The following is a 15,979-nucleotide window of genomic DNA, read 5'->3' on the forward strand; positions in this document are numbered from 1 at the left end:
TGAATGGTGAATATTGTACAGTTTTTATTATTCTTCAGAAAAAAAGGTTGGATGTCTGAAAAAAGTGCCTAAAAGAACAAGTAAAATGTAATACCTTCTCTACAAGCTTTTGCTCCCTTCTTTGGCTATCCTATGAGACCAACTGTATGTTTTGTATTAACTGATTTAAAACAATTGTATGACTATAATTTTTAAAGCAGAATGGGAAAATTGCTATGATAAATTTTAAGGGAAGTGGTTTATACAGTTTTAGTAGCTAATAATCTCTAAGAATAAAAAAAAAGACAATTGCATTCTCTTCCATAGTCTTCCTATCAAAGGGGCAAATATAACTCAGTCTTTAAAATTGCTTTAGTTTTAATTTAGGTATGTGTGCTTAAATCTTTGCATGTAACATGTAGCTATGACAATAAACAACATGTACACAATTCTTCTACACAACCTCTTTTATTTTGGGGTATGTGTAGTTTAATGAAGAGAAGGACGAGGGGGGGGCATGATAGCAGTTTTCCAATGTCTCAGGGGCTGCCACAAAGAAGAGGGAGTCAAGCTATTCTCCAAAGCACCTGAAGGCAGGACAAGAAGCAACGGATGGAAACTAATCAAGGAGAGAAGCAACCTAGAACTAAGGAGAAACTTCCTGACAGAACAATTAACCAGTGGAACAACCTGCCTCCAGAAGTGGTGAATGCTCCAACACTGGATGTTTTTAAGAAGAGACTGGACAGCCATTTGTCTGAAATGGCATAAGGTTTCCTGCCTGAGCAGGGGGTTGGACTAAATGACCTCCAAGGTCCCTTTCATCAACATTACTACTACTACTACTACTACTACTACTACTTACTTACTTACTTACTTACTTATTATGGAAATCAATCTATAAGTAATGACCCATACTCCCAATTCTAAAAATACTTCAGAAATATATAGTAGACTTTTTTGCAGTACAGTAAAACACCAGATCACAATACAACAACTAGACAAACATTTTTTAAATAGTGAGAAAATCCTAGAATAATTAGCAGCTAAGAACTGATAACATGAGAAGGGAACCAGATGGTTTCTAACAGCTATAGCTATTAATATGAATTTTGAAACTTTCTTAGAGTTCCCTGAAGAGTGATATCCCATGAGAAGAGTAATAGCCTCCTGATCACAATAGCAAGAAGAGTTATAAACAATTGAAAATATTAAATTTGATTGCCACTGGATGTGCAATGAACATTATAATAGCACATTAGACAAATTCTACTTCCAAGTCTGAACAGAAAAAAACTCAGCTTTAGTGTGGAAGGCTTATATGTCTACCAGTCATTGTCCTAATTTGGGCCAAAGTAAACAGTCTTTTTAGAACATGTAAGATGTTAAAGAAATATCAAGGGACAAACTAGGCAGGAAGGGTGATTGTGCCATAAAAAAGAAGGGAAATTTTGGTGCTGGATACTGTATCTAGATTGAGATCTCAACTCCTCTGCTTTAGCTGAACCAGGATTTTATCAAGTCCCAAAGTAGTACTAAAGATAAGACCCACCATATGCTAACTTGTCATTACAGAATAGAATAGAAAATAGAATAGAATAGAATAGAATAGAATAGAATAGAATAGAATAGAATAGAATAGAATAGAATAGAATAGAATAGAATAGAATAGTTGGAAGGGACCTTGGAGGTCTTCTAGTCGACCCCGCTATTCAGGCAGGAAACCCTACACCATTTCAGAAAAATGGTTGTCCAATCTCTTCTTAAAAACTTCCAGTGTTGGAGCATTCACAATGTCTGGAGGCACATGGCTTACTGGGTGGGCATGGCCAGCTCTACATTGTTCGCATCAAGGGTGCCTATGGGGGCCTGGGCAGGAGTGGGACAGATCTGAGGGTCTCTGGGCCAGGGCCAAGGCAGTGGTGGCCATTCCCTCACTGTTTCCAGGATGGCTTTGCGGGCCGCATGAAACCACTTCATGGGCCGGATCTGGGCCCCGGGCCTTGTGTTTGACATGTCTGTATTAAAGCATGGAACTTAGCAGAAAGGTCAATATGCTAAATATACTGTAATGGTTAGTACTGTTGTTTATCTGTATAAATTTGGTTTAAATCTCCCCCAGTATTATTTAATGTTCTTGAAAAGAGTGCAATTTGGCCAGATAAAGCTTATTCATATTGTTTCTTACTGCAGGAACAGAACAAACCTAGCTGTTTTCTTTTCCCAACAGACATTTAAGGAAGAGATACATTTACTCTCAAGACATAGTAGTTACCACATAAAAATGATTACTCCTTTGATTTTGATCATCCAGTAGATTAAAATTGCTCTTTAACTATGCTATTTTTATCCAATGAGAAAATATTTCGATATACGTCTATACTCTTTCAAGAGTTGAAAAATCCATTTTCATTTTGTATGAGAGAATCTTAACATTATTATTTTCAACTATCTAATTTGTTAAGTATTGCCTTTTATTCTGTTCTGCCTCTATGCATTTTCTGATGGCAAGTGACTCCTAAACAGTCCCCACAGCCAACTTGGTAACAAAATAAAATTTACAAGAGCAAATCTTTTCTGTATTTACTATAGTAAAAAAAAAGTATTATAGCAAAAACTTCCATATGCATAATTGGTGCAAAGTAACTTTGTAAGCACTCTACAAAAAAAAAAAAAAGCAGGACGTGTACAATTAATTCTGAAGGGAGCAGTGTATTTAGTAAAGATCTGTCCTACAACTTTTTGCTTACACCCCAAAAACCGGTAACATTCAAAGTTAGTCTTAGCCTTTCAAGATAGGCAAATTAAGAAACAGGTAGAATAGGGATTCTGGGCATGCATTTTATTGTTCGATATAGGATAAAAAGGTAAAGGTTCCCCCGCACATGCGTGCTAGTCGTTTCCAACTCTAGGGGCCGGTGCTCATCTCCGTTTCAAAGCCAAAGAGCCAGCACTTGTCTGAGGACGTCTCTGTGGTCATGTGGCTGGCATGACTAGACGCCAAAGGCGCACGGAACGCTGTTACCTTCCCACCATAGTGGTCCCTATTTTTCTACTTGCATTTTTACGTGCTTTTGAACTGCTAGGTTGGCAGAAGCTGGGACGAGTAACAGGCGCTCACTTTGCTACGTGGCACTCGGGATTCGACCCGCCAAACTGCCAACCTTCTGATTGACAAGGTCAGCGTCCTAACCCACTGAGCCACCGCGTCCCTTGTTATAGGATAGGATAATGAAATTTTGAAATTCTGTCCGATTGCCTACTCCATGGTATGCCAAATAAATTCTAGGTGGGGCTGTTTTGAGTTTCTTTCCCCCCCCTTCTTTCTCAGGATTGAGTAATCTTTTCCTACAGTTCTTCCTTAATGGTTTGCTCATTTCTTCCTCATCCTCAAGGGCAAGTTCATATTCCTTCACACCACTAACTAGAAAGCAACCCATTAACAGTTCCTGAACAATTTAAAGAAACAATTTCAGTGTTGTTAAAGCACCCTGAATATAAGCCTCAACACTATTTTAAGCTTATTTAGGAAAATCCATTCTGTCTCCATTTACCAAGCCTTATTTTCTTTTACAATATCATTTCTTTGATTCTCTGCTTATCATGTATCAGTTCAAATTAATGCTTACATAGTAAGCAAATTATTCTCATTTTCACTAAGCTATTTTTAAGGTACTTTGGTGCTGCTTTCACCATTTTTTTTTTCTTCAGGTAGAATTGCCACCTAGGCTTTGAAGAATTTCCAGAAAAAGGGAATTCCTGCTTTCAGTGCTTTTTTTGTTTTTGGAAATGCTCAGAAAATTTTGCAAGAAGATGGATCTACCATTATAACTAATAGGGTTAATTTATATTCACAGTGAATTTAATATTGTGGAAATGTTATGCAGTGAGTTATCCAGAAAACTAGATCCAGTCACAAAACTTGAAGATGGCAATCTTCCTTCAATATAAGTCCCTTAGCTTTTTTTTAAAAAACAAACTTATTTATGCATGCACTAGTGTTTTAAACAAATTTGAAAAACTGCTTGGAAACTACAAATTCTTAAGGAGGTAAGGTAAGCATTCAGTTAGATTTGTCTCTGATCCTTGACTGCTTTCTTCTATCAATACTTTAGTTTCATTTCATATAGCATAACTTTTTGCAACTCTTACACAGATTCCCTGCATCTTACTAGGTGTTTCATTTGTGCTTTCTCCCTCCTCCCCCACCCCCACAAATACATTTCACCACCATTTCTTTAACCAAGATGCATAAAATGAGTGACCCAACAAGCAGAATGTGGCTGTTTTCCAATTCTCATTTTACTAGGGTTTTTTTTGGGGGAGGGAACAATTTCAACTGCAGATACATTGGGCCCAGTGGTGGGATTCAAATATGTGAACAACTGGTTCTCTGTGTGGATGCCGCTTCCGGAAGTCCATTCTGAGTCTGGGCAACAAAAAATTAGCTACTGGTTCTGCCGAAGTGGTGCGAACCGGCTGAATCCAACCACTGATTGGGCCATTAATGCTTACAATTCCCAGTGATGATCAGGATGCCATAATGTTGTGAAAAAGCTGCTTCAGGCTCTCAAAAGAACACTTGGACTAGGGTGAGCTTAATAGATCACTGGTGGGCAGGGAGATGATTCTTAAATCCTTGAATTGGTGAAAAAAGTGACTCACAAACGTATTTATTTTTCTCGCCTATCCCAAACATATGTTCTTGATGTAAATTCTTAACTGTACATAAAACATCAATGAAACAACTTAAACAATATGGGAATAATAGCAATGTACTTAGGAAAAACATAAGCTCTAAAACATGCTGGTGAAGGGAAGTAATATAACAACTTTTTCAGAAGATGCCATTGAGAGAAGAAAAACATGAAAGTGTACATGTAGGAATGAGGATAAAGAACAATACATTTTGGGGGAATGCAAGGAAATAAAAATAGGGAAGTGAACTAAGGAGGAGGGTAGGTAATTCCAAGGATGTAAGTCGCTTTACAGCACTTCCTGGCATAAATTAGAAAGTGAAAAAAAATCTGCTCAGTGACAACTTTCTTGGGATTTACAAAATTGCAGGATGAATAAAAGGGAGGTATGCAGCAAGACTGACAGATCAGGTAAAATAGAAATAATGGAAACTCACCAAGTATACCTGTATGATAGCATATTTGAACAAAATGATATCCATTATGAATACATACTGGTGTACAATAAGATAACATTAATTATAAAAATAAGTACAATGTAATGTACAGTATTCCATTAAAATTGCAATGGAAATAAATAGCATAATGTGGTAGTTAGTTGGAGGTCCAACTGTGAAAGTGATCACAGTTGATAATAATTAAGAATTTCTGAATTTAATGAGAACAAGCAAGTATGCAGGTAAATACTATTGATTGCTCTTCTTGTCAACGGGAATGGCTGAAAAGACCACCAAAAAAGATTTGAATGGCTATCTTGATCTGTGAGCCACAATTTTTGACTTGTTTCCTCTGATGGAAATCATGGTTTGTTCTTGGCTTTTAATTCCTGATTTATCTGAGAGATTTCAAGTTTATATATTAAGCAGACTAACCATAGAAGAAATCTGCTCAGCTGGTCCCCTTGACAGTGTAAGTCAGGGAAGCAACACAGCAACTAGTTTGTTCAGACATAATTTTCAGTAATGGGACATATTAGTACATATTAGACATAGTTGAATAAGAATGCAGTTGTGATTCAATATGTTTATGTCACTTGGTATGCTTTTTACAAAAAAAATATTAACATTTTAAAAGAAATGTTTAAAAGAAAACAAAACAAAAACCAGAAAAGCCAAAAGAAGAGAGGAAAAAATTACAAAGTGAAGAGACCAGAAATTTAAAAGTATCACAAGTTTAGGTAAATTGAGCACAAATCTCCAGAATACTATTAGTTTAGCTGTATACATGTAACACCTTATTTTGAAAATACAGATTGGGACTATAATCAAGTTAATCTATGATTATGTTAATGTACTGAGTAAAATCTCAATACATTTTTTAAAAATATGATTGTATGATTATCAACAACAGCAATCAATGCATCATGAAACAAAAACTGTAAAATTAGTCTTGTTAATAAGAAATATATCTTTAAAAATAGATTTAAGAGAAAATCAAAGTTTAGATGACACTCATTTATTTTTCAATATGAATTTATTTAAACTATCAAGGCATGCTCCTAAAATTTGCCAATCTTCTACTGAAGCAATTATATGCATTTTCCAGTGCAAAGTATAGAGTATCCTAACAGTTGTTAGGACACGCAAAGCTACTTCATTATGGTTTGTAGAAATATAATATTATAATAATATTTCATAGAAAGGTGACCTGTTAGAATCAACCTTTTAGAATTTGTCTCATTTTCCAAATGAGCTTTATGCTACACTGATATTTTATTTTATAAATGAGCCGATGCAATGTTACAGAAACTTGCTGGCAACTAAAGACATCTAAAATTGAACCTTGCTGAAAGGGATGTAACATCAAAATAGTGTTTTATTTTATTAAAGGAAATTATGCATTCATCCATCTATCTCAGTACTGTTTCTGCCCACATGGTCCATTCCAGTAGACTGGTTATGCTCCAGATCCCTTCTATTAAATCTTTCATCTTCTGGGACCAAAGAAATGTGCTTTCTCTGTCATGACCCCTGCCCTCTGGAACACCATTCCCCCACAGATACAGAAAGCACCATTTCTGTATCTCCTAAAAGCACTGAAGATCTGGCTTTGGTTTTAGGTCTGGGGTTGATGTGGTTGTGGAACCCCGTGTTTAGCTTGATTTGTTATAGTTGCATTATTTTGATGTGGGCTACCTGTGGGATGGAAAGCTTTTAACTTTTTAATTTTTTTGTATTTGTAAGCCACCTAGAATTTATGGGAGGAGGCAGCTATAATAAGAACAAAACTAGAGTGAAGGGAAACAGTGTTTTCTAGGTTAATCAGGAAATACCAGAGTTTGAGTCAAGAAATTCTGCCTGCAGAGCCTGTGCCTCACATCACTCAATGGCAGCCCAAGGACTGCATTAAGTTGATGCTGCTAAATACAAACTGATCTGAACATACTGTTATGCAAGAAGTGGGTATTTTAAAAGAAACAGTAATATCAAATATTTAAGAGGAAAAGAAAAACTTAATTTCATCTGATAGTCTCTTAAATGTGAATAGATCCTAAGCATTTCACAGCAAAGAGTTATTTGAAGAGCTTCCTCCAAATCAAGAAGAAAGCATTCATTTCAGAATATTATGCAACTGTAAATCAAAATTCCTAGCACTGGACAAAGGCCCATTAAGTTGTGCAGTTGAGTAATTCTTTTTCCTGTATGGATGCCATTGTTAAGTGCCTAGAAGAATGGCGATGAAGTCTCTACTGGAATTGAATGTTCTATTCAGAAGTGAATTTTTAAAATAGCCAGGCTGTGCATATTAACAACTGGAAGAAAAAAAAAAGAAAAAGAAATTGAAGAACAAGGACGTATCACATGTCCTGCAAGTAATGTATTTCTAGAGCCTTTTAAGATTGCTAATTTGTTTCTAAAGATAACATCACACTTAACCCGGAAACTGAAGGCAATCAATAATTGATTGTACTCCAACCTATCATTTTTTTATTCTGTTCCTTCAGGGGACTGAGCCACCTGACCTCACAGTTGGTGCCATTTTACCCTTTCAGTTCACTGCAATGAACATTTGTTGGAAAGCAGCTGCATTTGAAGACATCTAGGATTCAGGTTTATTGTTAGGTATGCTCTTCACCCAACCCCCACTTATTCCTTCCATTAACCAGAAACCCAAGCAGCAGCAAAGTTTCTTATTGTGTCTAAACTGAAGGTTTAATGAAGGTTCCTTAAAAAGAGTAAGACGGCAGAGTTTGAATGTTTGTTTCCTGGACCTACTTAGTCAGTTGTATAAGACCTCAAGCTCTAGGTCTGCATAAATAGGGGGTGGTAATGAATTTACGCCTAGTGAGGGTGACTGCAAATCTTCCTTTTGTACAACAACAGAAGACTGCAAAATTATGTTTGGAACAGAAATGGAGCTGATGTATTAGGACTTGCTGGTCTGTGTGCGTTTAAGCAATTTCCGGTATCATCATTTTGTGGGCGGAAGGCAACTGCAAAAAGTTGAGAGTACTCCTGTTTTCAGAGTCTATTAACTCAGATTTAGAGTTTAACATATTGTGTGAACTTACTCAAAGTCATCTTATGAATGTGAACTCTCAATGGGTTAGATCAAAGAGTATATCTGGTCCTCTGTCAACAATGCTAGATAATTCCATGCTTGGCTACAGCTGCTTTGGGGTCTTGGAGTGATTCTTTCTGACAGGAAAGTGGAAATGTATTACCAAACTGTTACATCACCATCAGTCTATATTGGATTTGGTAATATTTAGCAAGAGAGCAACTATTGATAAAGCTGTTGAGTCTGCATTGCTTCAGACTGCTTCGGTTGAAGGTGCCAGCATGGTTGAAATGTCAATGGGTTGCCCGGAGAGTGTGAGATCAGCTGCAGTCCCTGAAATGTGGAGGGTGTGAGATCGGCTGCAGTGTCAGAAAGTGCTCGATATTTTAGGCAACGGAGGCAGCGGGGAGCAGCAGCCATTGAAGCGGGAAAGTCTCCCTCCAGTGCTGAGTGTCTTCTGAGGTGGAGGTGGAGTGATCGAAAGAGGAAACAAGGCAAAAGTGGAGGGCCAATAGCTAGGCTAAAGGCTAATCCATCTGTTTTGTTTGCTAATGTACTGTACTCCTTAGAGTCTAAAGTGGTTTATATGAAGCTAGAGTTAATAGCAAAGCGGCAGGTGAGAAACTGCCGTATCACCATTGCAACAGAAACTTGGTTAAAGCATTCCATCCTGGATAGTGCTGTTAGCTTGAGTGGATTTTCAACATTTTGGCTTGTTTTCTTTTGAGAGCAGGCATAAGAATTCCACTCTTTAATATGTGCCAGAGTGTTTACAGAGGAAAAATGACAATAAAGGTTATCTTGTCTTATTACAGAATTCAATCAGACATATATAATCCTCTTTTCCCCTCTCTCTTCAATATATGCTATTCATACAATATGGACTAGCCAAACCTGAAAATATAAAGAACTTTTTTATCCATTAAACATACTTAAAATAAAGGAGAGGGAGATAACGTTCCAGTTTTGAATTGTGACTTGCCTAGATCATCTTTTTCCCAATGTGGTATTTTCCTACTACAGTTCTTGGAATTAGCACTGCAAAAGGTTGAACAAGATAATATGCCTCCATTTTGTTACATGATGTACTGTATTACTGATCAACCTTATGCTGAACAAAAAGTGAAATTCTTAACTCAGAATTATCCATGGAAAGAATAAGCCATGAATTTTAAAAGTATATAAAGAAACCTGCAATGAAGTTTAAATAATAAAAAAAACTATTATCAGAATTTGAAACCTAGGATAAGGAAAATTGAGAACATAGGACAGGGATGTGTCCGTTAATTAAAACAAGGAAAGATATGAGAACAGCAACAATTCTTTCTTAGTTTTTAGATTCTTAAGTAGGTCATAAAATAACATTCCAGAATATTGTTGCTCTTTACTGTCATTTATAAACTTGTTGCACCTCTGTTGGAAAAGTCATTTACACTGTAAATGACTCACTCTCACCATAATACTAGAAAAACTGCAGTAATTCAAGTATGGGTAGTTTGAACTTTAGTCCACCCAAAAGAGGCAGGTAAGAATTTCCAGGAAATTTGGATTAAAATTATAAAAACAAATAATTTAAACTGAACATCTGATTCACAAACTGAACATAAAGTATACAATGATAAATTTCCATCTACAGAATAGGAAAAAAAAGTATCCACCTGTGTCAGAATTATGATGAAGAATGAATATTTTAGCATACAGAATCATAGACAATCATATGAATTGATATACCTTTGAATCATATTTTAAGAAAGTTAGAAATAAAATCTGTCTAGCCACATCCTATCCATCCAAACATAGCTGCAGGGAGGGTAGCTTAAGGTACAGTAGTTCATCTGGGCTTCTTGCTTGGAGACTGTTTGGCAAACCTGCTGTCTTGCTTCATCTTTCTGAGCATTGGTTTCACAGGTGAATAGAATCCAGAGGTAAATGAAAGCCCGCCTCAGGGAAAAGAGATGTTTCTCTGCCCAATCAAGCACAATGCTTTGCCTCTGATGCCACAAGCCCAGACACTGAACTTGTAAAAAAAAAAGAAAAAGAAGAAAACAAAACACTCTATCCTCTAGGGCAGGGGTCGGCAACCTCGGCTCTTTTATGACTCGTGGACTTCAACTCCCAGAATTCCTGAGCCAGCATAGCTCATGAATTCTGGGAGTTGAAGTCCACGAGTCATAAAAGAGCCGAGGTTGCCGACCCCTGCTCTAGGGGTAAATGGACATATACTGAGTTTGTCACAGAATCCCATTCAAAGCAAATGTCTACTTACTGGTACGCGAAAAGGTGATGTATTTGATGTATCTGTGGGATTGCTTGTTCCAGAGATGCTCCGCCTTCTAGGAGATGTCTCTGGTGGAACCTCTGAGACAGCACAATGAAAAGAAATAAGGGAGAAAATAAGTTTTTTTTTCTTAAACAGAAACTTCCTTCTCATTCCCTATGCAAATCTTTTAACGTAATGAATTTATTACATCAAATAATAAAATTATATATGTATAGGGTAGTTAACAATGTAACAAAAAACTACAGGAAGAGAAATTTTAGGAAATTATATTAGAGCTAAAACAATTCCAAAAGCGTTGAACAACCTGGTTAGAAGTCCTTTTATTTTATTTTATGTATTTTGCTCTTTTGCAAAAAAAAAGAATAATGCAAATTGATTACAGGAATCAAACACAGATTTATATATTAAGGGTCTCTAATCATTCTGTTGGTTATTCTTCATACAGAAAGTCTACCATTCCTGATGTCAAGATAGATTTCCAATACTGGGGATAGGATAGCATGCTAAACTCACTCACTCACCTTTATTACAGAGACAATGCAATGTCAAGAGAGATTACACTTGTTATTTCTTCATTCAGTAGTTCAAGAATTTAGTATCCCAGCATGTCATAATAAAATAATAATTTACAATATTATTGAAGAACTGAGTAAAATATTATTTAATTAGTACAGTAACTTCACTTTAGTTTTAAGCATGTTTAAGCTTTTTACTTTTTATTGAACTTTAGTTCATTTTAACTTTTCTTTTTGTTAAATTTTTATTTTATTTTTATTTTAACCAAATTAAAATAATTAATTTTAACCAAATTACCGTACCAAATTTCAAAAAGGGAAACATATTTATATGTGCCCTCTAAAACTTTGTTTAAAAATTCAAATCTGGTTTCAACTATGAACTTTATAAAAATCAGAATTTCTTTCAGCACAAAGATTTTAAAGGTTCCTCTGAACGATCTAGTTCTGCACTGCTTTGAAAGAACTTCTAATTCTTTTTTTTATATATAAATATTTTATTAAGTTTTTATAGTTACAAATCTTTAGTACTTATTAAACAACATGTTGTCTGGGTTCACATATTGGACATTAGTAGTAATACAACTTCCATTTCTACTCTCTAGTACATTTTTATAGCCATTCATAAAAATTATCCCATGTTTGAAAATATTCTGTATCTTCTTTCCCTTTCATTTTCAATATAAGCCTATCCATTTCTAATTCTTAATGCCTGTGTTGGAGACAGAACATAGTTTGGTTTCACCGTTTCAAGCTGATGCTCAACACAAATCACAAAAATAGCAAGGCTAGACTTCCATAAAGTCTGGGGTGGGCTATTTCCCCCTTCATGGGAAAAATGGTGGTTCCAGTTTCTCACAGTTTCCATGAGTTTTATAGCACTCTGCCCTTTTTGTGCAACATCTCAACATATATAAAAAAACAAACAAACACCAGAGCTTGTGTTGCTAAACATCCTTCGCTATGTATCAATGCATTGGCTCTTCTGTTTCCTACAGCCTCATCTGTGACCTCTAGCAAATTTCATAGGGGACCCTCACCTCATGCATAAATTCAGTTTTTGATCAGTTAGGAAATCTCATTTTGTAAAAATGCTTGTCTTGATTCTTTCTGTTTAGGTGTGCAGTATGAGCCGCACTCCTGCTTTAGCCCACCTTCCAGTTTTTGGACTCTGGCGCAACATTACTCCTCTGCCATCCTTTCCCTCCACGTCACAGCTCCTACTCTGCAATTCATAATCATGCTGACAGCTCTCGGGGAAAATGTCGGGCTGCAAAGCTACAATGTCATGCTATCACCTCTGAGGCTCAGCAGAAGCTCCTGAGATTGTGTTGTATTAAATGGCTTATTTTCTAATTTCCTAGCTTCTTGAAGCAGGACTAGAAACTGAGATGAGCTCAGGAACATCAGGCACAGCTGAGACCTTGTTCTTTTACTGTTGAGAACTTCACGGCAAGGAACAGTTTAACAAGACAGGCAGTGATTGAAGGGGAGGGAGAGAGGGGAGAAAATCCGCTGGAAACTCAGGGATATGCTTCACAGGGGCATCAGTGGCACAAGTGGCATGGGAAGCAAGGAAAGCCCTGGCAAGACCTGAGTGGCTGGGCTAGTGGGATATGCTGCAGTGGAAGAGGGAGGAGTGGAAGGCACTGAGAGAAGAAGGAGGCGGGGAAGGGCAGGGAAGAAGGAAGGGGCAAGGCACTGACAAGGTGGGGCACAGCAGAGTCCTTGGCAAAGCAGGGATAAGGGCATAAACAGCAGCTACCCAATTTATACATTCACCTGTAAAATCATTCCAGGATCCCTCCAGATGTGGTTCTAGCCAAAATTGGGAACAGCAAAATGTTTCAGGTTATATTTCTGCTGAACCACAGACAATTAAAAATGGATGGGCCAAACTCTCAAAATACACTTACTTGTTTCAGATTCAAAACAAAACAGGTTTCCTGTTCTATCTATACACACAACCATATTGAAAAGCAGTAATAACATCAGGACCGGTTAGTCAAACACCCGGGTGTTAAGAAGTGCCTCAAAAAAAGAAAAAGAAAATGTGTACGAAGTAGCAGACCCTATACCATTTCTGATAAATGGTTGTCCAGTCTTCAAAGCCTCCGGTGATGGAGAAGCCACAACTTCTGAAGGCAAATTATCCCCACTGCTCTTACATTAGGAAATCTCTCCTTAGTTCTAGGTTGCTTCTCTCCTTGGTTAGCTTCCCTCAAACTGCTTATTGTCTTGCCTTTTGGTGCTATGAAAAATAGTTTGGCCTCCTCACCTTGGTAGGAGTCCTTCAAATATTGGAACACTGCTGTCATGTCTCTCCTAGTCCTCCTTTTCATTAGACTAGACACAGCCAATTCCTGTAACCGTTCTTCGTATGTTTTAGGCTCCAGCCCCTTAATTCTTCTTGTTGCTCTTCTCTGCACTCTTTCCAGAGTCTCAGCATCTTTTGAGATACTGGAAAGAGAGGCACTGGGATGCCTTGTCCAAATACAAACTCCAAACTCTCTCTCTTCTCCTTTGGAAAGCCAAGCAGCTGAGATCACCCAGATCAACTCCCAGCCCTTGGAAGGGGAGTTACTCAAGACAATTGCTTGGTTTTCTCTTCCCTTCTGCAGACAGGAAGGAGGAAATACACTGTGGCTATTTAATCCCTCTTCCCAAATCATCAGTTACTTTCAGGCCGTTAACAGGCACCCCAAAACTAGCATTCTTCTGTTATAAACAGTCTTCCTATGCAGAGCAAGGTTTGCTCCCCCCTCCCCCCAAAATAATTAGTGACAAATGCTGTTGCTATGTGCTAAATTTGGATGGTGTGTCTTTATTCCAATTCAGATGTAATCATCTACCAGGGAGAGATTTCTCTCATATTTGCTATTTTGCTTACTCAGGAAAACTGCCTGCCAACAACACAGCCTGTCTGTTCTCCTGGATTCTGCAGTCGTACCTGAAGAAACTTAAGTCTAGATCCTTGGTGGCGAACCTATGGCATGTGTGCCACAGGCGGCACATGGAGCCGTCCCTGTGGGCACGTGTGCCATTGCCCCAGAGGGAGGCGGAGCCAGGCTGCTCCCCTCTGCCTCTCCACGTGCACCTGCGCTCTCAGTCTCTTTCTCTCTGCACTGGGAGTCAGGGAGCAGCTACAAGAGCTGGGCGGATCTGAGCTGGATGGTAGAGGCAGCCGTCAGCGCGGGTCCTGGGCTGCACAGTGATTTTGTGCCCCCCCATGGCCGATCCGGGTGGCAGAGGCCTTTTGCAAGCCTCTGGAGCTCACATCCATGACTGTGGGGCAATTTTGTGGTGCGCCAGCAGCCCGATCCGGGCTCTGGAAGCCTGGAAAAAGCCTCTGCTGCCCAGATCTAGGGCTGCACAGCAATTTCATACCCCCCCACACACTTAGACAATCCGGGCGGCAGAGACCTTTTCCAGGCTTCTGGAGCCTGGATCGGGCTGCTGGCGTGCCACAAAATCACCCCACAGCACGGATGCGAGCTCCGGAGGTGACGGCAGGGCGATCTGTGTGGGGGGTAGGGGGGAAGTGGCAGCAGCAGGGCAATCCATGTGGCGGGTGGGGGGAAAAAGGTGGCGGCAGCAGGGTGATCTGCATGGCGGGTGGGGGGGAAACCTGCCTTACTTGTTTCACGGCCGCTTTTCGCTGAGCCGCATTGCAGCAGCATTGGGTGCAATACATGAGGTGGAAAACAGCTGGGTCATGCCAAAACCGGCTGTTTCCTGCCTCCTGCCCAATGCGGCTGCCATGAGGCCAGGGAACAAGCCGTGTGGCACTAAGAAATCGGTATACCGGTTCCTTACCTCTGCCCAGCTTGTTCCGTGGCCTCATGGCAGCCACATTGGGTACGATGCACAAGGCGGCAAACAGCCACGTCGCGCCGAAACCAAGAGGCTGGCAGGCTGTGGCTGCTGATGGACACAGTTGGCCCCCATGCACTTGCTATGTGCGGCCGATGGTGTCAGGCAGCAGTCGCCCTGGCCCCTGCCTCACCTCGCCTTGCCCTGTGGCAATAACACCCCTGCACTGCCCCCCTGCCTTGCATTGCCTCACCCCGCAGGATGAGCCTCCTGCCCACCGTCCCACCCGCCAGAGCCCCCCTGGATCTCCCCCAACCCTGCCTGGCCCCACAGGTGTCCCTTCCCACGAGCAAGATCGAGGTGGCCATGCCCACCCAGTCTGCCGTGACCACCACAGCCATGCCCACGCAATGGGCCACGTCCACTCGGCACTCGACAATACATAAGTGGGTTTTGGGTTGCAGTTTGGGCACTCAGTCTCTAAAAGGTTTGGCATCACTGTCCTACACTATAGCTTATCAACAGATGAAAAAGGAGCGTAGTTCCAATTTTATCAGGAAAAAGATAGAGAAAAATAAACAGGTATTCATTCCTATCCACCTTGAGATAAACCCATAGGGCTATGCTTTCACAATTGGACCCAAACTATTTTCTCCTCTTCCCATTGCTGCTAGATTGTGCTTTTATATCGTTTTTACCTGCTGTTAAAACCAATCGTCTTCTCCCTCCAAATATGTTAAATAATTACAGTGGTGAGAATTTTAAACAGAATCAATGAATGAGGAAAAGTTTAAAACTTTAACTGGTCAGGAAAAGGCAGGAAGACTTTAAACCTTTAACTGGCTTACACCCCATTGCGAATAACATGAGTTGGAATGCTCAGCACAAGTTCCCAAATTCATGTTCCTATTCATGGAATACAGCCTGGGAAAAAGACACGAAACTAACCTTAAAACCCTTGAAAATGGGTTGTTTCTGTGCAAGAGCAATCCCTCAAAAAAATGTCTACTTTCTACTGACAGTTCACAAAACAGCAAGGCTTTTTGTAATAAAGTTACAAACGCTTCTTCCCTTTTAGCGCACGCATGAGGACTGCCAGTGGCAAAACAATGTTAATATTGCATTAGTTGAGAATTTATAGAATTTGTGACTTACAACAGTAGTTCTGGTAATAAAACTCGGAGGCAGTGAAT

At 39.2% G+C, this 15,979-nt stretch overlaps 1 protein-coding gene across 1 annotated transcript in view; it reads right to left on the reverse strand.

Moving 5' to 3' along the window:
- The window catches only part of RASAL2 (RAS protein activator like 2), a 236,233-nt gene that overhangs the window by 74,534 nt on the left and 145,720 nt on the right, over positions 1-15,979 (reverse strand). The window contains exon 4 of the mRNA XM_083358697.1: positions 10,444-10,535. Coding sequence (XP_083214823.1) covers positions 10,444-10,535 — 92 coding nt within the window. The remainder of the gene's footprint in view (positions 1-10,443; positions 10,536-15,979) is intronic.

Source organism: Vipera ursinii (assembly GCF_947247035.1).
Source record: "Vipera ursinii genome assembly, chromosome: 3".
Lineage (NCBI taxonomy): Eukaryota > Metazoa > Chordata > Lepidosauria > Squamata > Viperidae > Vipera > Vipera ursinii.